The 25,388-nt window shown below is 43.5% G+C and overlaps 1 protein-coding gene across 3 annotated transcripts in view; it reads right to left on the bottom strand.

Annotated features, from left to right (window-relative positions):
- The window catches only part of ARHGAP24 (Rho GTPase activating protein 24), a 343,081-nt gene that overhangs the window by 217,349 nt on the left and 100,344 nt on the right, over window positions 1–25,388 (bottom strand). For all 3 annotated transcript variants that reach the window (XM_035112151.2, XM_035112152.2, XM_060278414.1), the window contains one exon: window positions 782–869. In XM_035112151.2, the coding sequence (XP_034968042.1) occupies window positions 782–869 (88 nt within the window). The remainder of the gene's footprint in view (window positions 1–781; window positions 870–25,388) is intronic.

Raw genomic sequence — 25,388 nt, 5'->3', positions numbered from 1 at the left:
AGACTCCGCTAACCCAGAAATAGTATATCGGGTTAAGAACTTCGCTTCAGGTTGAGAACAGAAATAGCAGGGCAGTGGCGCGGCGGCATTAGCTAAAGTGGTGCCTCAGGTTAAGAAAAGTTTCAGGTTAAAAACGGACCCCCAGAACGAATTAAGTTCTTAACCTGAGGTACCACTGTAATTCAATAGAATATTCTTCACACCAGAAGCGGTTTAGTCATGTTGGCCACATGACCCAGAAAGCTGACAAACGCCGGCTCCCTCGGCCTGAAAGCAAGATGAGTACCGCAATCCCATAGTTGCCTTTGACTGGACTTAACCATCCAGGGGCCCTTTACCTTTTTACTCTAGATTTGTCTAGGGTTTACTCCTTAGCCTTTTCTTCTCCCAAAAATATCTCGCAAGGCAGCAGTGTTTTAAGAGCAAAGTTTTCCTTCTCCTAAATCTACTGTTATGGAGTGCTCGCTTGAACTAATCATTACCTAATGTTAACAGATCAAATCCTTTAAGGGTTCCATTTCTTTCAAAGCCAAGGAAATCTAGAAACTTAAAGTGACCTCTAATGTGCCAAATGCACATGAACTATCATCTTAACAAAGAAAATAGGAAAAACTGTAAATAAACTTTACCACTAACACATATACATGTGTGTGTGTGTATGAGATCCTCCCCTTTCTCCTTAAATTGAATCATTAATCATCTCCAGCATCTGTTAAGGCTGAATAAAGTTGGTCAGTCAGTACAACATAACAACAGATTTATAGTGAATAAAATATCCTACCTGGAATCACTTCAAAGAGGAACTTCCCTGGACTTTCATCATTGCAAGGATGCTCAGTCACCCGATTTCCAGGCAAGAATATGGTACCCTTAAAAAATAAAATTTTGAAAAAGAAGACGGGATGAGCCCTTGAGATCAAGGGAATAAGAATATTAAATCTCAAGCTTAATGCCCATAAATCATGCTGAATATCACATCTGGCTACCGAAACCCTCCCAAATGACTTGTCCTAGAAGATGTCCTGGTTTCGATGGCTCTCCAGGTGAAGAAGGGCTTCACATTTATCTCAAATGCGCTTGGCACACTCAGTAGAGCATTCATGGCCACTCTCAAACCAGATGACAGCATCGTGCATGATTGTACACTGGGCTAACCATGGCCTACTGATTGAACCCTGACTTTCAAACACCCCAAGCACAGTGAAACCAAGTGCTGATCTAAAGCCAGCTGCCGTGTGTGAATAAAGGGAGACTTCAGTGAGGCCTGTGTGCTGTCTTGCAAGCAAGGATGTGCAAAAATCACATTTGTTCAGGGCAGAACTCTTATTAACCATGGCTTGTTTAGTGCAGGTATAATACTGTTATGACATTAACACAATTTGTGATGTTCAAACTACAGTTTCATATCCCAGTAAATGGCCTGGCCCATAACCAACATTTTGGTATTCAGGTCAAGCATAGCATTTAACTATCATTAAGGAATCAAAATACGATTAAGGCATTATATCTGCACTTAAGTTCCACTGCAGTGGAACACAGTGGGAGAGACTCTTCAGGACGAAGTTTCCAACTTTATAGGTCAACACACAGTTATAGTACAGTTATACAGTTATGATTCTCTGTAAACACAGCTGAGATGGAAGTCGACAATCGGTCTTGTCCCCAGCAGATTGATTTGAAGCTTCTATTTTCTCTGCCACATGCAGAATACAGAATCTCATTTTGACATCATTAATAGCTTCATAGTTCCATTGCATTGAAACCTCCAACATTTCCAATTTCAGAAGATGCTTAAAAAGGGCTGGAACAAAATAGATAGTTCTCTGTTCTGGGTATCTGAAACTCTTAATTGCTCAAATCTAGTTCTATCGTTCTTCCAGAATTTCTTTCACAGGACACACACAACAATATCTACACACACAGGGAAACACACACACACGAGAGAGAGGGAGAGAAAGAGAGAGAGAGAGAGAGAGAGAGAGAGAGAGAGATTGTTGAATGTTACTTTTCTGATGTAGGTTGCTTATTTTAAAGTTTTGTTTTATTAACACATTTTTGTATTGCATTAGATTGTTATAAGAAGATGTACATTTTTTTGTTTCTTCAGCTTGTAAACCGCCTTGAGTATTGTAAGATAGAAAGACGGTATACAAATTAAAAATGATGAAGATGACGACTTTCCCACAGTTTGTTCCACTGAGCCTCAGAAAGGTGAGTAAAGGGGTGAGGACCTCATATTTATCCACATGGAGGCAGTAACTGAAATTAACTTAACACACTGGGCAGTCAGCCTCTTGTTTATTACAGCCCACAGCAATACTGCAGATATTTTCTCCATCATCTTCATTATTTAATTGTGCTTAAATGGTACCATTTCCACAAACCTTTCCAAAGCCCATTATCCTTTATTGCCATGTCATATCGGATTACTTTATCCTCCCCTGTAATCAGAAGTTGCTTTCATTTTCAGATTTTGTGAGGTTCTACTCTACAGTTTGACTCTCTTCCTACCTTTAAAGAACATGTTAATGAGCAGCTTATTTAAACTGGTCACCTGGCCCTCTAGAGCTGTTCTAGAAGCTGGATGAACAGTGGAAGCTGAATAAGAGGAGGTTTCCAGAAGAGGAGGAGGAGGAGGAGTTTGGATTTGATATCCTGCTTTATCACTACCCTAAGGAGTCTCAAAGCGGCTAACAATCTCCTTTCCCTTCCTCTCCCACAACAAACACTCTGTGAGGTGAGTGAGGCTGAGAGACTTCAGAGAAGTGTGACTAGCCCAAGGTCACCCAGCAGCTGCATGTGGAGAAGCGGAGAAGCGAACCCGGTTCCCCAGATTACAAGTCTACCGCTCTTAGCCACTACACCACACTGGCTAAGGTACTCCTGCTTTTGGGGATTAGCCTGGGAAATTTTTTCCAACATGGCCACAGTTGAGCCAGAAACCAGGCACGTCCATGGGGAGTGGGAGGGGGGGAGAGGAGGTTACATTTCCTTCAGGTAGCAAAGTTAGAAGGTGGCAAAATGTGTGCACTGACAGTTTGAACAACACTTTTTTCAAAGAGAGAATAGCAGTGGGTGTAGTAAGTTCATTTCATTTTCACCGACGCTTCCCTGTTAAATTTCCACATTATATTTGAGCTTTCACATGGTGTAAATGCCACTTCTGGAACTATAGCTGAATATAGCACTCATTTCCTTATTCCTTGCAAGGGTTTGGTTTTCCCCTCTGGAACTCTCTTGCGCTATAGTTCCAGCAGTGGCTTTTACACCACACGGAAGCACAAATATAATGCGGAACATAACATATTGGGGAAAATTCACAAAAACAGAATAAATGGCCATAAACACACTGCGTACACATTATGCCATTGAATCACATTCTTTCCCTCAAAGACATCTGGGCACCATAGTTTACCATTCACAGAGTTACGGTAACCGGCAGCGCTTCACAAACTACAGTGCCCAGAATTCTTTGAGGAGGGAAATGTGTTTCAAGTATACTTTAAGGTACAGAGTTTAGGCAGCCTCAGTTAACATTGTGCTATGGCGTGGCCCTCTTTCCCTGCTCCAGGACATGGGTGGTGAACCTCTGGCCTGTGGCTATCATCCATGTTACTATTATTATTAGTCACACAGTTTCTCTTTAGAGAAAGTAACTCAAAGCAACAATAAATACGTAACAAGTAAAGTATGTGTATCAAAGGTTAATAGCCGTGATGGCTGCATTCTGCCTACACAGTTGGAGAGAGCTATTCTTCTGAATAACAGTTGCTGGAAACCACATAAGAGAATTATAAATATAAGGGTAAAAGTCATCTTCTTTGAAAAAGGACACAGCTGAAAAACTGACCGTGACAACAGGATTCTGGGCTTGATGGGCCATTGGCCTGATCCACCAGACTTTTCTTATGTTCTTATGAAAACCAGCATAAATTATTAGGCTAACCACGGTTCCCAGCTCTACCTCTCTTTCAAATCAGAACCAGTGAAGGCAGTGAAGGTCCTATGTGAGTGCCTGGAGGCGGTTGGAGGATGGATGGCAGCTAATAGATTGAATCCTGACAAGACAGAAGTATTGTTTGTGGGGTCCTGAATGGGGTAACTGTGCCCCTGAAGGACCAGGTGCGCAGCCTGGGAGTCATTTTGGACTCACAGCTGTCCATGGAGACGCAGGTCAATTCTGTGTCCAGGGCAGCTGTCTATCAGCTCCATCTGGTACGCAGGCTGAGTCCCTACCTGCCCACTGACTGTCTCGCCAGAGTGGTGCATGCTCTAGTTATCTCTCGCTTGGACTACTGCAATGCGCTCTATGTAGGGCTACCTTTGAAGGTGACCCGGAAACTGCAACTAATCCAGAATGTGGCAGCTAGACTGGTGACTGGGAGCGGCCCCCGAGACCACATAACACCGGTCCTGAAAGACCTACATTGGCTCCCAGTACATTTCCGAGCACAATTCAAAGTGTTGGTGCTGACCTTTAAAGCCCTAAATGGCCTCGGTCCAGTATACCTGAAGGAGCGTCTTTTCCCCCACTGTTCTGCCTGGACACTGAGGTCCAGCGCCCAGGGCCTTCTGGCGGTTCCCTCTCTACGAGAAGCTAAGTTACAGGGAACCAGGCAGAGGGCATTCTCGGTAGTGGCACCCACCCTGTGGAATGCCCTCCCACCAGAGGTCAAAGAGAACAACAATTACCAGACCTTTAGAAGGCATCTCAAGGCAGCCCTGTTTAGAGAAGCTTTTAATGTTCGATGGATTTCTGTATTTAAATATTTTGTTGGAAGCCGCCCAGAGTGGCTGGGGGAACCCGGCCAGATGGGTGGGGTATAAATAATAAATTGTTGTTGTTGTTGTTGTTGTTGTTGTTGTTATCCCCCATTTTGCCGAAGCCACAAATCTGCTTTGGCTTTGGCCAATCACCAGACATCATAGAGGATGTTAGGTGTGAGCAGGGGGGGATGGCGGCTGGGGCCAAAGGAGGCTTCTGAAACACAGCTGATCCACTTCCTGGGGACTGCGAAGTCGAAAGCTGGGGCTGCCATGCTGCAGCAGATTAACAGAATGCTTCCTGCTTTACACAGTTTCGCAGTTGGAGTTACGACATAACCTCCTCCTTCCATTTCTGTTAGGCTGCAGATTGACAAGGCATTAAATTTAATAATCCCCTATTATCACTTCAGGAAGCTCTTGCATGCTACATAAACTGCACCAAACCAACAGCCTCTCATACCCAAACTAGAATTACCTGCAAAAGGTCAAGGCATCTGGAAGGGTTTGGATCAAGCATGTGTGGGAGAGGGAGAGGGAGAGGGAGAGGGAGAGGGAGAGGGAGAGGGAGAGGGAGGATGCAGAATAACTCCTTCTAGAAAGAAACTGCTAGCACAGCCAGCCCAAGGCATTTTGCTGCCTAGGGTGAAGACCAAAATGATGCCTCACCCAACCTCCCCGTTCTAAGTACAGAAGCTGGCTGGACGTCAACACTGATGGCAGGACAGCATCCTCCACACAAGTAAGGGCAGAAGGCTAGCTTGAGAGAGGATAGGACATGCCTCACTCCCCCCGTCTGTGTGGTGTAGTGGTTAAGAGCGGTGGACTCGTAATCTGGGAAACCGGGTTCGTGTCTCCGCTCCTCCACATGCAGCTGCTGGGTGACCTTCGGCTAGTCACACTTCTCTGAAGTCTCTCAGTTCCACTCACCTCACAGAGTGTTTGTTGTGGGGGAGGAAGGGAAAGGAGAATGTGAGCCGCTTTGAGACTCCTTCGGGTAGTGATAAAGCGGGATATCAAATCCAAACTCTTCTTCTTCTCTTCTTCTTCTTCTTCTTCTTCTTCTTCTTCTTCTTCTTCTTCTTCTTCTTCTTCTTCTTCTTCTTCATTGGCTCCCAGTACGTTTCCGAGCACAATTCAAAGTGTTGGTGTTGACCTTTAAAGCCCTTAACGGCCTCGGTCCGGTATACCTGAAGGAGCGTCTCCACCCCCATCGTTCTGCCCGGACACTGAGGTCCAGCTCCGAGGGCCTTCTGGCGGTTCCCTCACTACGAGAAGCCAAGTTACAGGGAACCAGGCAGAGGGCCTTCTCGGTAGTGGCACCCACCCTGTGGAATGCCCTCCCACTAGAGGTCAAAGAGAACAACAATTACCAGACCTTTAGAAGGCATCTCAAGGCAGCCCTGTTTAGGGAAGCTTTTAATGTGTGATGGATTTCTGTATTTTAATGTTTGATGGATTTCTGTATTTTAGAATTTCTGTTTTGTTGGAAGCCGCCCAGAGTGGCTGGGGGAACCCGGCCAGATGGGCGGGGTATAAATAATTATTATTATTATTATTATTATTATTATTATTATTATTATTATTATTCCCTACCTCTTCAGCTTTTGACACCTCCTCCTCCCAACCTTCTCCCTCTGGCCACTCATTGTCATCCCACCACCAGTCCCCTGGCTCTGAGCCTTCTTCCCTTGGTGGTTCCCCAGCTGGTTCCTCCCACCATTTCTCTGCACCCAGCCAGTTCATGACAGGCCGTGCCCCCCTTTGCCCTAACAGACCAGGAGTAACCCCACTGAACTCAGTGGGGCTTCTCTGAATTAATATGTTTAGGGTTGTGCTGCAACAGAAATGACAGCTGTTGTATTAAACCTCTCACCCCACCACAAAAAGCCTCTCCCTCTTCATTCTCTTCATATTTAAGATAATGCCGTTGATGTATTTCATGCATAGTTAGCATCTGAAATAGTCTAGCTTCATGGGAAAGATTATTGTAAGTTATGATGGTGGGAGAAACAAGTATTTGGAAGCAGGGATTTGAGACGATAATCAATTGCAGGGTAAATTAACTTACTTATTAAATACATACCGTGCCAACTATGGAGAAAATCACTTGAAAAGCTCTACTGAAAGAAAAGACTTGGCTAGAGTCACAACTAACTTGATAGCAGGCTGCTCCATACGCAGATTATTTATAATTTATCTGGATTTATAACTAGACCAATTCCCAAGGGCTCGGGCTGAGAGAAACTGCATCAATTAAACAAGATTAAAGGGATTATATAAAACATGCACTGTTATATTGAATCCTTGTTTGGTCCCAGCCACTGAGAGCCAATCTACATCTTGGAAAAAGGACATGTGGTACAGTCCTCTCAGAACTAAACTACTTGCGAAAATAGGTGAGGAAATTGCGTACAGTATTTATTTTGTATTCTGCAAATTTATAATCTTACAACCTAAGGTCATCAAGGGTAAAAATTAAAAACAAAATGAAAAAAAATGTAAATGTTGAAAACCATGAAAACTACTTTGATAAGCTCTAAAACAAAATAATGGAAATACAATGACTATTTTATAAATGACTATTTTATATACAATTACAATTTTATAAATGACTGGGTCATACCTAAGGGAAAGCCTTCTTAGCCAACCGTTTTCAGCAGGCACCTAAACATCATTATGCTGGATGCCATCCTAACTTTGGCCAGCAATTGATTCCAGAGGGCTGGAGCCGCAACACTAAAAGCTCAGCTTTTAGTACAGCCTAAGCCCACCTCTGAGTGATATGATATTCCACATGCCAATTACAATTTGAATTTGGTGAACGGGCTTAGGGATGGACAAATCAGTATGTTTCCTGTCTTTGCCACTATTGTATGTGCTCATCTGCACATCCATCCCATCCTATATGTTTGTGTAGACCTGTTTCGATTCATATTTTGAGCGTAGAAATGTCATAAGATTTGTGAAGTGTGAAAACAGGTGATGGATAACAAAATTGTGGCCTGCATTGGAATCTGGAAGGTGTGGGTGAGATCAGTTCATCACAGAATTCCCAAAGACAGAATTTGCTGAGCTTTCCCAAATGGGGGAAGAATGCAATAGAACATGAATGGTTGAGATCAGAGATAGAATATGTCAGGCATGTCCAACAGGTAGATCGTGATCTACCAGTAGATCACTGGACGTTTGTGGTAGATCACTGGTAGATCAGTGGCTCCCCCCGAAGAAGCTAAAGATCTTTGGCTCCCCTAAAAAAACAGCTCAACATCTTTGCCCTGCACCCCTAAAATGACCTGAACCACCAAAAACCGGGTTTCCTTCCTAAAAAAAAGCTCAACGCCGCTTTCCTCTTCCCTAAAGAAGTTCAATAACTTCTATGTGAGCCCCCCAAAACAGGGCTTTCCTTCCTAGAAAAAGCTCAACAACTTTGACCTGAACCCCCCCAAAAGGGGGTATATCACTGCCAATTTTTTAACTCTGTGAGTAGATCACAGTCTCTTGGAAGCTGGCCACCCCTGGAATATGTGGAACATAGTGGCCTTTTCTCTATATCTATACAGCTTTCTGTGCTTGCCTCCTTTGGCTCCTTCAGGAGGAAAGGTATATATAAATTGAATGAAGAAGAAGAGGAGGAGGAGGAAGAGGAGGAGGAGGAGGAAGCGGGAAGGCAACAGCTATTTAATATAACAAGTGAAAGATACCACAGACACTCCCTTTATTTTCTTATCTAAGATTTTGGCCAACCATTAGGGTGGGCCTTTTTCTACGGTGGCTCTTGAATTTCTCCCTCAGAAAGGAATTCCCTTGCACTGTTCTAACTGGCATTCCAAGACCGTTTTCTTTAGGCTGATATTTCTTCTGGCACTTTTGGTTCAGATTATTGTGATACCATTTGTGTATTGCCGTTTCTTCTAAAACAAAAAACAGAAGCCTACCCTTTCGGAGAGAAGATGAAACCAGAACTTTAAACTCAGAGTTTGGACACAGGTCTACCACCTCCGTAAAAACTGGGTCTCTAGAAACCCTCAATCAGAACAGGTGGTTAGAACCGGGATTTCCTCTAATTTCTCCCTCAGATCATGCTTGACAACACAAAACCAAAATGTCTCCATGCCAGCCTTCCCCCAGTCTAGTGTTCTTTAGAATTTTTGCTGGACTACAACTCCTATCAACCTCAAGCGGCATGGCCAATGGTTCAGGATGATAGGAGATGTAGTCCTAGATACCTCGGGGTGGAGGACCAGGCTGGAGAAGGCAGCCCTAAATACTTTACAGAGCAGGCACACGAAGGAGAAAGAGTAATTTCGAAGGAAGAACAACATGCCGAGTGGGAAGGACATGGGAATTATTTTTGCACCTGCCTAATATTCAGATGGATTTTTCAATTCTATACACAATTAAAAAGCAATGGTGTAACTTCTCTGGAATGAAAAACATCAGCTGAGCAGGTTGGTAGAGGCTGCTCTGTGTAATTCACACAGTGTTCCAGATTAAGCCACTGAATTGAAAGATAGATGCCAGCACAGTGTGTATTTTTTCTGAGCAACAGCAGTGATCTTATAGCACACAGAAAGAAAACTAAAAAGACAAATAAACTGGAGATGGCAAAAAATAAATTAGGATGCCAGCCATAGCCAGCCAGCCAGCTTCCTTGTTCAGTGGCAATGAAGGAAGGCGCAGCTGCTGAAATCCGCCTTGCTAATCTCTCCAGAAACTCCTAACATTTCCATTACAACGAATACAGTTGTGTCTTCAGTCCACCATCACCTAACGTTTTGCTGCCCACTGCCAAAGAAAACATTCAAGCAGGCTAAATCCAGTAAAGGAATCAATGCAACTAAGTCAGACAAGCTTCTCGTGCAGTAGCTGAAAAGGAAAAGAGACCCTGAACTTGTTGTGACAGTGTACTTTCCTCAACTTGCATTATGAAAACGGACGGAGCAACAGGAGCTCACCCCATTGCAGGGATTCAAACCGCCGACCTTCTGATCTGCAAGCCCAATAGGCTCAGTGGTTTAGACCACAGTACCACCCACGTCCCTTGAACTGTAACTACTGAGCTGCATCGCAGCACCCCCTCGCCTAACTGAGCAAGTTTAGAGTAAAATGATTTCTTATATACTTCTGATTTTTATTTGTATTTTTAAAAAGTCTGCAGCAAAGGAAAATGACAGCATTAATTTGACTAGAATTCTCCCCCTCCCCCCATTGATTCCAGAGCAGTTCATTAAAATCCTAAACAGGTGGCATGTTTGGCAGCCCAACTGTGTATATGCAGCAGACAGATTTATTATGCCTTTCATTTTTAAAATATTTATGCACCAATGGAGACGGCGAGATAAAATACCTTCCTTGTCAGAGCATCCTGCTAAGAGACGGCTGTGAAAAGCGTCGCATCAATCAAAGAGGGCCATAAAGATGTTATCGTCCATTTCATAATTATCATCAATTAAGCACAAAACTTTGGAAACGCTGTCTTTTTGAGGGGCTGTTATCTTATTTCACTTCCGAAACAAGCCCAGCCATTTGGCATTGATAGAGAGGGGAGATCCCATAAAAGCAGGGCAAGTAACTAGCATAGCAATTTGCAATAACTGACTATAAAGAGGTTCCCTTTGATATACGGAAGAAAGCTGATACGATGACGTGCAGAACATCTATTAGTTCAAAACAGGCTGCATCGTAGTCATCAGACAGACAAGTAGCATGATAAGGAAAGGCTTCGCTCGATCTGTAAAGCACTATATTGCCTCAACAGCCACCTTCTACAATATGCACCTGTTGGGACCCTGAGGTCAGCTTCAGAGGTCTTGCTCTCTGTCCTGGGCAGGTGTACAGAACAGAAACTTTGTAATGGCACTGCAACTATTTTGCATGAGATCCAGCAGTCCCCACCTCCCCACCCCACTTGCCCTTCCTTTCCTGCTCTTTATCTTGAAAACCTCCTGGTTTGGACAGATATTCAATCACTGCAGATCTGCCATGTAAAGTTTTAACCTGATAACTGCTGCCTCGTTGTTTTATCTGTGGCTGGATCGGGTTTTTTTTCCTCGTTTTGTTTTGTTTGTAAGTCAGTTGGGCACAGATCTTTGTGGAAAAGCCGAGGCATGCATTTCCTCAATAATATAAGAGGTGGAGCAGACTACTGTAGCATGGAGCATTTGTGTTCAGGGTTTCAGCCAGCCAGCAATACTCCCCCAACCCACTCAAAGATAAACCAATTTTCAGGTTTAGCCCCTTTGATAAATACTCAGGATTCTGTGGCCCCTGAACATGTTCAGCCCTCACAGGAATGTTTGGAGTTTCTCCCTGCCTTTCTCTGGCTCCCCTCCAAAGTCTTTTTTGCGCTTCATCAAATCTTGGAGTTGCCCCCAACCTGCTCATACCACTCCCCTGTGCATGGAAGCTAGGCTATATAGGATAATAGTAATAAGCCAAGTTGAAGAATGTGCTCAAAGGCTCAGGATTATTTATTTTTTTAAGCTAATTGCTTTCACCCTCCTGCCTTGGCAAAGTAAAACTAGCCACTATGGGCAACTCACCACCGTGGATACAGAAAACCTCTGCGGAACATGATCTTCTTCACAGCTCTGCGCAAAGTAAGGTATAACCCCTGTTATCATTTGGCAAGCTCGGCCAGGAGGAGGCTAGCAGAATCATTTCTTATTCTGTTTGAGGAAAGATCTCCAGATAGATTAAGGTGCTGGTTTTGACCTTTAAAGCCCTATGCGGCTTGGGACCTTCGTACCTACGGGGCCGCCTCTCCTGGTATGCCCCGCGGAGGACCTTAAGGCCCACAAACAACAATATTCTGGAGATCCCAAGCCATAAGGTGGCTAGATTGGCCTCAACTAGGGCCAGGGCCTTTTCAGTATTGGCCCCAACTTGGTGGAACCCTCTTTCACAGGAGACCAGGGCCCTGCGGGATTTGTCATCTTTCCGCAGGGCCTGCAAGACAGAGCTGTTCCACCTGGCCTTTGGGTTGGATTCAGTCTGACCCCTGTGTTTTCCTCCCTCATGGTTTGGATTTATGGACTACTTAAAATGAGGCTGCATTTTAAATTTTAATATTGTATTTAATCTGTATTTTAATTAATTGTTTTCTTTTCTGTTATGTCTTATTGTAATTTTATTGGTGTTAGCTGCCCTGAGCCTGGTTTTGACTGGGGAGGGCGGGGTATAAATAAAAATTTAGTATTATTATTATAGTTGTGTAAAATAAATAAATACATGGAAATCAATCAATGTGATGCTGTAATTTGGTGAGGTATAAAGATAAAGGTTCACATGTCTATGGCTATTCCAACAAGCATCAGCTGCTAAGACAATTGCAGAAGTGCAACGGGAAACTTTCAGGAGCCTAAAACATTAATCACGCCTGAGAACCAGAGCAAGTTGGCGTTTCAGAGCTCCCTGGAGCCTGACTTTCTGCTTTGCCGGGTAGATTCTAGTTGACATTCAGCCTACGTCTGTGCTTCATAGTAACATTCACTTGACATTAGTACTCTTCCTTTACACTTCTCAAGATCTAAAATATAGTCAGAACCATCCTGCAAGTGGCTTTAAGAAGACATGATACCAGGACTGGCCCAAGACATTTTGCCGCCTGAGGCAAAGAAGAAGAAGAAGAAGAAGAAGAAGAAGAAGAAGAAGAAGAAGAAGAAGAAGAAGAAGAAGAAGAAGAAGAAGAAGAAGAAGAAGAAGAAGAAGAAGAGGAGGAGGAGGAGGAGGAGGAGGAGGAGGAGGAGGAGGAGGAGGAGGAGTTTGGATTTGATATCCTGCTTTATCGCTACCCGAAGGAGTCTCAAAGCGGCTAACATTCTCCTTTCCCTTCCTCCCCCACAACAAACACTCTGTGAGGTGAGTGGGGCTGAGAGACTTCAGAGAAGTGTGACTAGTCCAAGGTCACCCAGCAGCTGCATGTGGAGGAGCGGAGACGCGAACCCGGTTCCCCAGATTACGAGTCTACCACTCTGAACCACTACACTACACTGGCTCTCTGGACAAGATTCTGTGTGCCCTGCCCTGCTTCAAGTGTTTGGGGCATTCTCTGTGGCAGTCCTATAGCCCCTCCCCACGGAGATGTCCCTGAGTAAAATTTACTTAAGATGCACCTCTTTGCCTGAGAGAGAGAGAGAGAGAGAGAGAGAGAGAGAGAGAGAGAGAGAGATTGTTAGCACACCCACACTATTCTTCTGATTGTAAATTGCCTTCACTGATTTTTATACTGTGTTTTGATATTGTTACAACCTGTCCTGGAGCCTTATGGTGAAGGGTGGGTAAAGGAAGCCAATAAAACTTTAAAGGCCACAACTTTAAACAAAACGGAAAAAAATTTAAAAAATCCTTCCAGTAGCACCTTAGAGACCAACTAAGTTTCTCATTGGTATGAGCTTTTGTGTGCATGCACACTTCTTCAGATACACATCAGATACACGAAAGCTCATACCAATGACAAACTTAGTTGGTCTCTAAGGTGCTACTGGAAGGATTTTTTACGTCAGACCAACACGGCTACCTACCTGTAACTTTAAACAAAGACAGCGTAACAGAATAGGGGGATGTGTATGTATGTGTATGACTGTAATTGTGTTTTTGTTTTGTTTTGAATAATAATAATAATAATAATAATAATAATAATAATAATAATAATAATAATAATTTATTTATACCCCGCCCATCTGGCTGGGTTTCCCCAGCCACTCTGGGCAGCTTCCAACAGAAATATTAAAATACACTAATTTCTTAAAGATTAAAAGCTCCCCTAAACAGGGCTGCCTTCAGATGTCCTCTAAAAGTCTGGTAGTTGTCTTTCTTTTTGACATCTGGTGGGAGGGCGTTCCACAGGGCGGGTGCCACTACTGAGAAGGCCCTCTGCTTGGTTCCCTGTAACTTGGCTCCTCGCAGCGAGGGAACCGCCAAAAGGCCCTTGGCACTGGACCTCAGTGTTCAGGCAGAGCGATGGAGGTGGAGACGCTCCTTCAGGTATACTGGACCTATGCCGTTTAGGGCTTTAAAGGTCAGCACCAACACTCTGATTTGTGCTCAGAAACGTACTGGGAGCCAATGCAGATCTTTCAAGACCTTTTAAGGGAGGGCATTCAATTTCGTTGTACTATTTAAAGTACAATGACAATAAAGTATCATCTATCTATCTATCTATCTATCTATCTATCTATCTATCTATCTATCTATCTATCTATCTATCTATCTATCATCTATCTAAATATAGTAGAGAAGTCATCTTCAGCACCGGCAATGGGACAGCACCCCCCCCCCACACACCGTGTCAGAGGCAGGGATGTAAGAAGGCATCCTTTTCCAGTACTGCCCCCTCCTTATCTGTCTCATGCAGCACCGTGGCTGCTCCATTGCAGGTCATCTTCTTTGTCAAAACTGTGTCAAAACTATGCAACTTACATAATTTGCATAATGGTTTATGTAAATTGATTAAATTACACTGACATTATGTTCTTCCACCCGCTTTCATGTCAAAGCAAAGGAAACACGGTGCAATTGAGGGAGATGCAATCTGTTACATATCACTTGTTGGACTGAAAGCAACAATGTTCAATATTGATCATATCCACTGGATAGATTTCTGTCCCAAGCTTGGGGCAAATAATCGAACACCAGCAGTTTCCACTCCTGTTTCTATTTTTGTCAGCAAGCCCTGAGCTCTCTAGTCTGAAAGCACCAAGCTAGCTTAGGGGGCTCAGTGGGGGGGGGGGGAACCAAGATGTTTATGTTTATATGCCTTTAAAATTCCTTGATACATGCCTATAAACCTAGGGAGGGGTGGCAGAGAAAGGGACACAGAGAGAAATAAATAGCACCCACCAAACTGTATCCAGTTCAAACAAGTGTGTTAAGGCTTCCAGATTAAATGCTAACGAATTTCTTTCTTTCTTTTACTCTAGCTTTGAGTTCATTCAATTTTTCTTTCCTCACAAGCCAATGCATTTGGCAAGGAAACAACTAATAAAAATCTCTACCCATAGCAACAAGTCATGTTGTTCTTCTGGCTGCTTATTCAGCTGAAAATACTGCTTTTTATCTCAGATGTAATGGGCAGAGGAGGATTCTCTTGAGTGGTTGTAGGCTAAAAGAATTTGATTCCCCACCTCCAGACACAGATTAATGAAAACTTTCCCAGATATTTTGCTTTGCTACTTGAATCAGCAATGCAAGGCTTGTAAGGAATACAGTTGTTGCTTTTTTTGGGGGGGGGGACTATAAACCTTGCTTTTAAAAGAATAGGACAAAATCCTTGTTTTTAGATAAGCAGGAAACAAAATCCATTCGTAGTCACCTTTGCTATCATCTATTTTCTTTATCTCAAAATGTCAGTCAACTGCAGCAAAAATCATTACATCGTAACAAGGGGTGAATAAATCTGTCAATTTTGGTTTCTCTCAGTCTCCCATTTTTTTTCCAGCCTTTAAATTCAGCTCTTCCCATTTCTACTGCAATCTGTGATTTATTTATTTATTTATTTAAAAAAAGCGCTTAGTGCAAATTTATCCTAACATACACATTTTTCCCCAAAGCAATTTATCTCATATACTGTAACTCCTTTTCGCATACTATTTCCATATACCCACTTTGCACTAGGATGTGTATTTATTGTACATATCCACTCCATTGTGGAATTTAATAAAAAGTAAAGTGAGCTGGCCATGCTAAGGAGCCAGCTTTCAGGGAAGTGGCAACAGTGGATCTTCTGCATCAGAAGGCGGTTGAACTAGATTACACCTTTAGGGGTACCTTCTAAAGCAGGCATGGCCAAACTTGGCCCTCCAGCTGATTTGGGACTACAATTCCCATCATCCCTGACCACTGGACCTGTTAGCTAGGGGTGATGGGAGTTGTAGTCCCAAAACAGCTAGAGGGCCAAGTTTGGCCATGTCTGTTTTAAAGCAATGATCATGTGATTCTAGACTAGGTGGCAGGAGAGAATGCCAAGAACATTCCCTGGTCAGGAGGGTCAGAACTGAAAAAACCTACCTCCCTGCCTGCCGCCAGTCACCAACTGCATGTGCATGTGGAAGGAGATTGCCTTTAAGGTTTCCCATAGTATAAAAAGGTAACCACAACAAGTGTCTCAAAATATACAGTGGTACCTCAAGTTACAAACGCCTCAGGTTACAAACGCTTCAGGTTACAAAATCCATTAACCTGGAAAAATTACCTCGAGTTGAGAACGTTGCCCCAGGATGAGAACGCAAATTGTGTGTCGGCGGCGCAACGGCAGGAAGAGGCCCCATTAGCGAAAGCATGCCTCTAGTTCAGAACAGTTTCAGGTTAAGAACGGATCTCCGGAACGAATTAAGTTCGTAACTAGAGGTACCACTGTACAGGATTTCATTTTGTGTTGTGTCAGATTGGCTATTTAATCTTGAGCAGGAGTAGGCAACCTAAGGCCCGGGGGCTGGATGTGGCTCAATCGTCTTCTCAATCCAGCCCGTGGATGGTTCGGGAATCAGCGTGTTTTTACAATGAGCAGAATGTGTCCTTTTATTTAAAATGCACCTCTGTGTTATTTGTGGGGCATAGGAATTCGTTCATTTCCCCCCCTCAAAATATAGTCTGGCCCACCACATGGTCTGAGGGACGGTGGACCAGCCCACGGCTGGAAAAGGTTGCTGCCCCCTGATCTTGAGCATATCCACGTGTAGCTTTGTAGACCTTTCTGAAAATCTTCCCTCTTTCCAACTGAACTCTGGAAAAGGTCATAACCTTGTTGGCCAAGACTTGAGCAAATCAAAGGGTTGAAAAGGTTCATTACTGAGTTATTGGAAGTTTGACAAAACAAATGAACCAGGGATGAAGCAATGGAGAACTTCTTAAACAACAATGGGACACTAACGCCGCCCAAGGCATGCTGGAGAACAGAAACAACTGACAAAAGATAGACATACAAAGACAGGAAGAAACACTACGGACAGAATAATTGCCACACACAGGAAGGAGACTGTTTGAATGCTTCATCTGTAGGTGTATAAATCATTTAATGTGTCAATATGAATGGAAGTCGTTAAAGCTGCTGTTGCAATATAAGGGATTGGTATTTTGACTGGACCATAATTGAGGTTTATAAGATTTATGGCACCAAATTGGGAGGGGTGGCTAATACCCCAGAGGACAGGCTCACACTTCAAAATGACCTTAACAGATTAGACAACTGGGCCAAAGCAAACAAGATGAATTTTAACAAGGAGAAATGTAAAGTACTACACTTGGGCAAAAAAAAAAAAAATGAAAGGCACAAATACAGGATGGGAGACACCTGGCTTGAGAGCAGTACATGTGAAAAGGATCTAAGAGTCTTGGTAGACCACAAACTTGACATGAGTCAGCAGTGTGGTGCAGCAGCTAAAAAAGCCAATGCAATTCTGGGCTGCATCAATAGGAGTATAGCATCTAGATCAAGGGAAGTAATAGTACCACTGTATTCTGCTCTGGTCAGACCTCACCTGGAGTACTGTGTCCAGTTCTGGGCACCACAGTTCAAGAAGGATACAGACAAGCTGGAACGTTTCCAGAAGAGGGCAACCAAAATGGTCAAAGGCCTGGAAACAATGCCTTATGAGGAACGGCTTAGGGAGCTAGGTATGTTTAGCCTGGAGAAGAGAAGGTTAAGGGGTGATATGATAGCCGTGTTCAAATATATAAAAGGATGTCATATAGAGGAGGGAGAAAGGTTGTTTTCTGCTGCTTCAGAGAAGCAGACACGGAGCAATGGATTCAAACTACAAGAAAGAAGATTCCACCTAAACATTAGGAAGAACTTCCTGACAGTAAGAGCTGTTCGGCAGTGGAATTTGCTACCAAGGAGTGTGGTGGAGTCTCCTTCTTTGGAGGTCTTTAAGCAGAGGCTTGACAGGCATCTATCAGGAATGCTTTGATGGTGTTTCCTGCTCGGCAGGGGGTTGGACTGGATGGCCCTTGTGGTCTCTTCCAACTCTACGATTCTATGATTCTATCTTGGAACACAGAAATAAAATAAATAATCAAACCATCAGTTCTAGCACATTGGGGGGAGGGCACCTAAATTGTATAATTTGGCATCTCAATGATTGGCAAATCAAATATTATGCACCTCAAGCAATAAATAAATACATAAATGGGGGTGTCTCAAATTTGCTGCTTCCAGATGCTGCTATGCTGTAAGTCCCATCACCCCTGAACACTGGCTATCCTAGCTGGGGCTGATGGAGCCTAACAACATCTCGAGAGCACCACATTGGCTACCTCTGTTGAACATAAACTAGACTGTAACAGAAGTCCATCTGGTCCAGTATTATGTATCCCACCCACAGCAGCCAAGCAGGTGTTCTCTTGAAAGCCCATAAGTAAGGCTTGGAAGCAACAGACTTCCCGTGCAGATGGCTCCTAGAATTGAGCATTAAGTGGCACGATGTACCTCTGAACTTACAGGTTCTATATAGCCACACAGTAATGACAGATCCAAATTAAAATTGATTCATATAGACCTACTGTTCCCGACGCGATTCCAGCAAAATTTACAGTTAGGGTCATACTGCTCTTGAACCTGGAGGTACCACCCCTTCCACAAAAGTGAACAAAAATTGCATTCCATCTTACAGTTTGATGCCATGTGTAACCAAGGATTTTCTCAGCTCTTTCCCCCTACAGCTCTATAGGGCTTGTAACTGCAGCTGATTAAGAAGATACTGGAGCAGCCTGACTGCCAGCGTGATAAAACAACTATCAGGAACAGCTGGAGGCTCTGCATGACTCAATTCCACCTACACCTGATGTTCCTCGGCCTCATCCAGAGCTGTTGGAGGTATCAGAGTCATGTTAGGCATACTTTCATGTCCTACTGAGAAAACAGCAATGCCGCCTACCAAAGGCAGACCTAGTTGATAATATGCTCAAGCCCACTGTGGACGCTTAGATGACTCTCCAGGAACTGGGAACATTTCAGTTGTTCCTCGTGCAGTTGTTTTCAAGATCCTTTCCTAATCTCCTTCATATAGGAAAAGTTCAGCTGTTAACCACATTCAGAACAATCAAAACATATGCTAGAAATTGTGCCCGATATCATTATTAGCTGCAGGATTCGTGCCTTTTTTATGAAAATGAAGCACTGGCTACTGTATGCATGGACTTTTCACAGCAGACTGACCCAATCGAATGCTCCCAAATTATCAGAATACAACTCTCTCCCCCCCCCCCAGCCTTGTAACATTGCATTTCCCTGGGTTTTGCACATAGCTGCCAAGTTTTCCCTTTTCTCGCGAGGAAGCCTATTCAGCATAAGGGAATTTCCCTTTTAAAAAGGGAGAACTTGGCAGCTATGGTTTTGCAATGCGTACGTTACAGAAAAGCCTTACTTGTGAAAGCATTGAAAAGTGTGTGTTTTGTGTAAAAGGTTGTGCAATGGGACACAATAGCATGCAGTGCCGCAGAAGAGGACAGAAAAGACCTGTAATTGACTGCTAGCAAGACCAAATGGAACAGAATTAGCTGCTCAGGCCATCGACACTAGGAACGATGATTCACTCTTACCCTGCATCCAGACATGAACTGAATGTTTTGAGCTCAGGGCAAGCTCTTTACCTCTGTGAACATGGAACAAGGCTTAGCAGGACTCAGCATTCCACGTGGATGCCAAAGTAGAAGGGATGGGAAGCAGGACCCCTTCCAGAGACTCTGCCGAAACACCAGCTCCACTAGGCTCTTTGTCACCCTGAACTGTTTCCATTCCAGCTGCCATTTTAAGGCCCTTGGAACTTCATGAACTGGTGCCCGAATTTGCTTGCTGAAAACCTCTCTCTCCCATCAAGTTTATGCAGGCAATTAGGAAAACAGATTTCTATATAGTTGGTGATCTTAACTTTTTCATGGTTTTTTTTATTATCGATAGATATCATTGTTGTAAACCGCTTTGGTATTTTTTAAATGACACAGTGGTACATACATATTTTTTATAAATACAAAATAAAGGTAAAGCTTTTATCAGGATGGCTCCATGCTATTGGCAAGAGATCCCTTTCATACGCTGAACTCCTCAAAGATGGTTGTATTTACAAATAAGGCTGTATTTACATTTACGAAACAAGAGCAATTGGATCTCTTTGATTTTCTCTTTCTGGAGTTCCTTTCCCAAAAAACCTTTCCTGGCCAACCTCCTTGCCATTTTCAGAAAATTAGTCAAAAGCTTCCTTTGTATTGTTTGCTCTTTAAATTGTTGAATTGGTAAATGATGCTGGAGGTTTTATATCTGCAATTACTGTCTTAAATAGTTTTGAATTGTTTTTTTCAATGTTGTTGTAGGCTACTGTGAGAGCTCTTGGGGTCTGAGCATTTGTAGTTGCAGAATAATGTTCCCCTGAGATACAATTCCTTCCACAGTATCAGCCATGAACAGCAAAGGTACCTTGTCAAGCTACTCGGTTTACATGCAGGAAAAAGACATCATGGATACTTGTTCTGAAGCCGTTGTTTTTTACACAAATAAATATAAAAAACTTATTATTCATTTCAATTTAGCCATCCAAATACTAATGGGAGGCGAAGATCCATTGCTGAATGGAAGGCATCAATGGCCCGTAACAGAGAGGATTATTAGTTCGTTAGGGAACACATTTGCATCTCATTTGCATATCAAAGCACAGGTTAGAACATCTTTCCTCTGCATGTCCGTGTTCAGGCAATGTTAATGGGAGCAGTGAATTTATTCAAAGTGGAGTATAATTCATAATAATCACCTCTAATGAGATTTGATTTTCACTCTAAAGAAATGGAGGCTACCATGTGTATTTTACACATAAAGAAATAAGCACTGAATGAATTCTTTATTTAAGTAATAAGGATCCAACCTGTAGCATTTCCTGGGGATTAATTGCCAGTTGCAAAATATGATGGCTCAAATGGGCAGGTAGTGCTTTGTCAGACTAAGATCATGATAGTCTGCCATTGCTGATATGTTTGTATGGTGGGTAGGGTTGCCAGAGTCAATAGAGGACATGACTTCTGTGCCTTTAATTGCCCTGCTCTCTTTTGAGTCTGGAAACCTTACAGATAAACCAGCAGACCCTTTGCTTGGAAATTAAACAAAGGGTCTGCTGGTTTCTCTTTAAGGTTTCCAGACTCAAAAGAGAGCAGGGCAATTAAAGGCACAGAAGTCCTGTCCTCTATTGAGTCTGGCAACCCTAATGGTTGGTCTAAAAGGCTGGTTCCCTTTTCTGTCCTCCTTGGATCCCTCAAAAAGTATATTTCATGTGTTTTCAGCTTTCTGGCCATGCTTATTTTGATTTCTGTAAGCTGCATTGAGTCCTGGTTCCGGGGGGGAGGGGGAGGGGGAGGCAGGGTATAAATAAAGAAAAGAAGAAAAAAGAAGGCTTAGAAGTAGAAGTTTCAGCTGGGAGATGTTGCTAAAACTCCTCCACTGATTTACCCACCACACAGTATTATCAGGTTGCAACATGGAGATTCATGACTCTGTTGACAAATTAATAGAAAATAGGCTGTAGAGCTCAAGTTGCCGGGCTGTGAATTGAAGGTCTGTACTATATCTTTAAATTCCTCCGCCCACCCCCACCCCCCGCCGTGGGAAGTGAGATAGGTCAGGAAAAATAGCAGCTTTCTCCTCTCTGTCCCGTCAGTCCTCCTTACCTGCCATGCTGTTCTCTAAAGCAAGTGGAGGTAAGACCGGAAATAGGACCAAGACAGGAGATAACCACAAAAGTTGTAACTTCTATTTTTCCTCAAAATTTAGTGGTTTCCTAGTGATAAACTTTCTGCCAAGATCTCAATTACGGGAGTTCAGATCAAAGTCAGAATGGAGACACACAGAGAGAGGGACAGAGGGAGGGTAGGGTTGTCCTCTTTTTCGGGGTTAAATTTTTTGTCCCAGTGGATTTTTAAAAATTTGCCAAAATATCTCTGGCTCTACTTTCTGGATGAGAAAAAGACATAACTGGTGGTTGAAGACTTGCTTTCCTCTTCTCTTCTCCTGCCCCCCTCAGCAATAAATCACAGCTTCTATAGCAGGCATCCCCAAACTGCGGCCCTCCAGATGTTTTGGCCTACAAATCCCATGATCCCTAGCTAACAAGACCAGTGGTTGGGGAAGATGGGAATTGTAGTCCAAAACATCTGGAGGGCCAAAGTTTGGGGATGCCTGTTCTATAGCCTACATATAGTAGGGGTATTTAAAATGAGAGTCGTCATAGAGTCCTCTTTTTTGCTCTTCAAACTATAGCAACCTGGCGGAGATGGGCGGAGATACACCAACAGGTTGAAGTTAAAAGCTCGACAGTTATTGAGCAAGACATGTCACCTGATCTCATATCATTACTTGCCCTTTTAGAATATTGACAAATAGGCTACTTTTTAAGCCCCAAAAATCTTCTCAAAATTGGGGGGTCGTCTTATACGCCGGGTCCCCTGTGAACTGAGCTGCCCACTCACCTAACTCTATATTTTAAATAGAAAATTGGGGGGGGGTCGTCTTATACGCCCAGTCACCTTATATGCCGGAATATACGGTACCTTTCTTCACTCCCTTTCCTCTGCCAGAACATAGAGAGCAGGGACAGGCAATCATGTTACCTTTGTGGATTAGGTTACTTTCTATACAGACTTCCACCCCTGTCTGCACCTCTGTGCTGTTAAGCAAAAGGCATTGTGCAGACCAGTGTTTCCCAAACTTGGGTCTCTAGCTGCTTTTGGACTACGACTCCCATCATCCCTAGCTAGCAGGACCGGTGTTCATGGATGATGGGAGTCATAGTCCAAAAGCAGCTGGAGACCCAAGTTTGGAAAAACACTGGTCTACACAATGCTTTTTGCTTAACAGGACAGAGGTGAAGACAGGGGTGGAAGTCTGTCTAGAGTTCCAAGCAGTTTTCAGCGGTGAGCTTTAACTAATGGCCACCAGCCTGGTCTTTTCAATCGGCTGCATCTGTTCACTTTAGCCCTTCTGAACAACCTCAAAAGGACCCAATGCCTGTAACATCTACGACAGATTGGATCAACGCACAAAAGTATCCAAAATAGAGCCTGCCCAAGTGACAAAAAAAATAACTGCTTAAGAAGCCGATCAATCAGAGATTGCGTGTTACAGCTGTGTCGCATTACTCACCCAGGTAAAGGCTAGGAAACTGGTGGCAGACGGCAAAAGAAAATTAGCTGTCAGAATAATTATTTCGGGGATGGCAAATAATAAATAGCAGCTGTCGCCTGCAACACCTGACCAATTCCCGGAAGGTTGGGCTTCTGTGCAGACTCTTTTGGGGTCACCTACATTTCTAGGTTATCATCACTGCACACTGGGCAGGAGTTGGAGAAATGATGGGGTGTGGAAATAGCATGCTGCAAACTGGGCACCCTGCTCATCACGAACCAGGAGATCTTTCTCCTCTCTCTAGCCTAACGAATGCACCGAGTGTCAGTAGTTGCCTGCTGCAAATAACATTTTCCGTGAGATCTGGTGTAGCTGTCGTAAGGCATTAAAGTCACAGTCCTGCTCGCCGTTTCTCCTTGATAATGAGCTCTGTGAATTGGATTACATGCAGGGCCAGGGAATATATATGAGCAACTGCCCAGGCTCACCTCCCCTGACATGCCATGGCCTCACACCAAAGGTTGCCGTACATCTGGAGTTTCATTAACAAAAGCAAATGGCTACACTCCAGTTAAAGACAAGTGGTCAGGTTAATTGGGAGTGTATTATACCTGCGCTCAAATGCCTGAACTGGCTCCCTCTTCCCTTCCAAGCTCAGCTAAGCAGCTGCAGTGACACTGAATCTGCAAGAATTGTGCTGCCATGGTCAGTTGCCTTGGAAGGAAGGGGAAGATCACTCTGACATCGTTCCCCAGCCAGGATTAAGGGTGGAGGGGAAATTTGATTTCATTTGCATTTTCTTGAGAAACTAGCTAGTTCACACTGCATGAACTAATACGTGAACTGAAACACAGCTATTCGGCGAAACTTGCACTTCTCTGAATTTCGCAATTCAGCCCAACAATATGTGCAATGGTGTATATAAGGGAGAACTGTTCGTTAAAATGCATGTGTTACTTAAAATAACCTACAAAAAGGTGTTATGATGGGGAAATTGCTAGCAAATATGTGTTTATTGGGGGGGGACTGCCCTAAAATGCTGTCAATTTTTGGTGAGGATCTAAGACAGGCATAAGCAACCTTGGCTCTCCAGATGTTTTGAAACTACAACTCCCATGATCCCTGACCACTGGCCCTGTTAGTTAGGGATCTTGGGAGTTGTAGTTCCAAAACATCTGGAGAGCCAAGGTTGCCTATGCCTGATCTAAGAAGTAATAATAAATTGCTACTGAAATGCAGAGAACTGAATTTAAAATTTGAAGAATGAGAAACGTTTAGAACCCAAATTGACAGGACTAGTCAGGATTAAGGGCGACTGCAAAATTGCACTCTATACACGCGTGCGCACACACACACACACCCATCTCTTTAAAAAAAACAGCAAAGAAAAATCAGCTTGGGCCCAATGCAATGGAAATGTTTGTTGATAAGCCATCTCTTTGTTTTGTTGTTGTCAAACTAACCAGCCTCCTCAACCTTTGTCCTCCACTCCCCTTACCAAGGTTGCTACCCATCACTCAATTTCCAGGATGCAAGTACTGCCATCTGCAATTGCTAAAGATCAAATCACCAACAGAAAAGAAGCCGGTGCTTTCTCCCTCTAAAATAGTGAACTCAGTTCTAGACATACAGATCTCTACTTAGCCAAAAGGGCAAGGTTCTTGTGCATAAGTGAAACATCTGTTGGTTTGGGGAAACTACAAAGATTGCAGAAGTACAAAAAAAAATACAGTAACCCGAAGGAACACACAGATATCACTGAACATGCTCAGTGGGCATGGAATGGAGAGGGGGGTGGGATAGAAAACTGAGTGAGAGAGGGGATGGAATGGAAATTTCCTAGAAGAAGGCATGGCTGGCTGGCTGAAACTCCTAAGGAGGAACACTCCACACTGCAATACTCCACACTGCACACCCCACTTGTAAATTCTTACTAAGAACCAGCTCTTCTGCACACCTAAAACAGAACAACTCCCTCCCACACCCTGGATAGGTGAGTACAGATAGAATCCAAAGTGATTTGAATGAAAATAACTAAAAGAGCATACTGGTAACGACCTGCTTTCTCGGGAGCAGCTTGCAACCTGTGTTCGAAAAACATCAATAGCATAATTACAGATAAGTGGCATGTCAAGACGTTTAAAATGAATGTTGTGCCCTGAAAACTACATGTGCTATCTCCAGAGGGTGGTTTTTTTTGCAGACAGTGGGTAAACAAAGCCATTAACAATCAATTCTTAAGATGCTTCTAAATGGAAATAGAAACTGTCTGAAAAGTTCTGTGGGCTACAGACACTCTGGGGAGCTGGAGACAGACAATAGTTTAAGAGAGTCAACAGTGGAAGGGCAAAGCCAAAACAGTTGACACTCTTGGTCTAAGAGCTTTTGGGGGAGAGGCTGGGGGGTTTACCAGTGTCTGGTGGGGGTGGGGGTGATAGGTGAGGGTGGTAGGTGGAGTTTCTGAGCATGGGCACAGTTCTCTCTCTCTCTCTGTGGGTGTGGGTGTACACACACACACACA

Source organism: Zootoca vivipara, chromosome 9 (assembly GCF_963506605.1).
Source record: "Zootoca vivipara chromosome 9, rZooViv1.1, whole genome shotgun sequence".
Classification (NCBI taxonomy): domain Eukaryota; kingdom Metazoa; phylum Chordata; class Lepidosauria; order Squamata; family Lacertidae; genus Zootoca; species Zootoca vivipara.
This window is presented reverse-complemented; position numbering and strand designations above follow the sequence as displayed.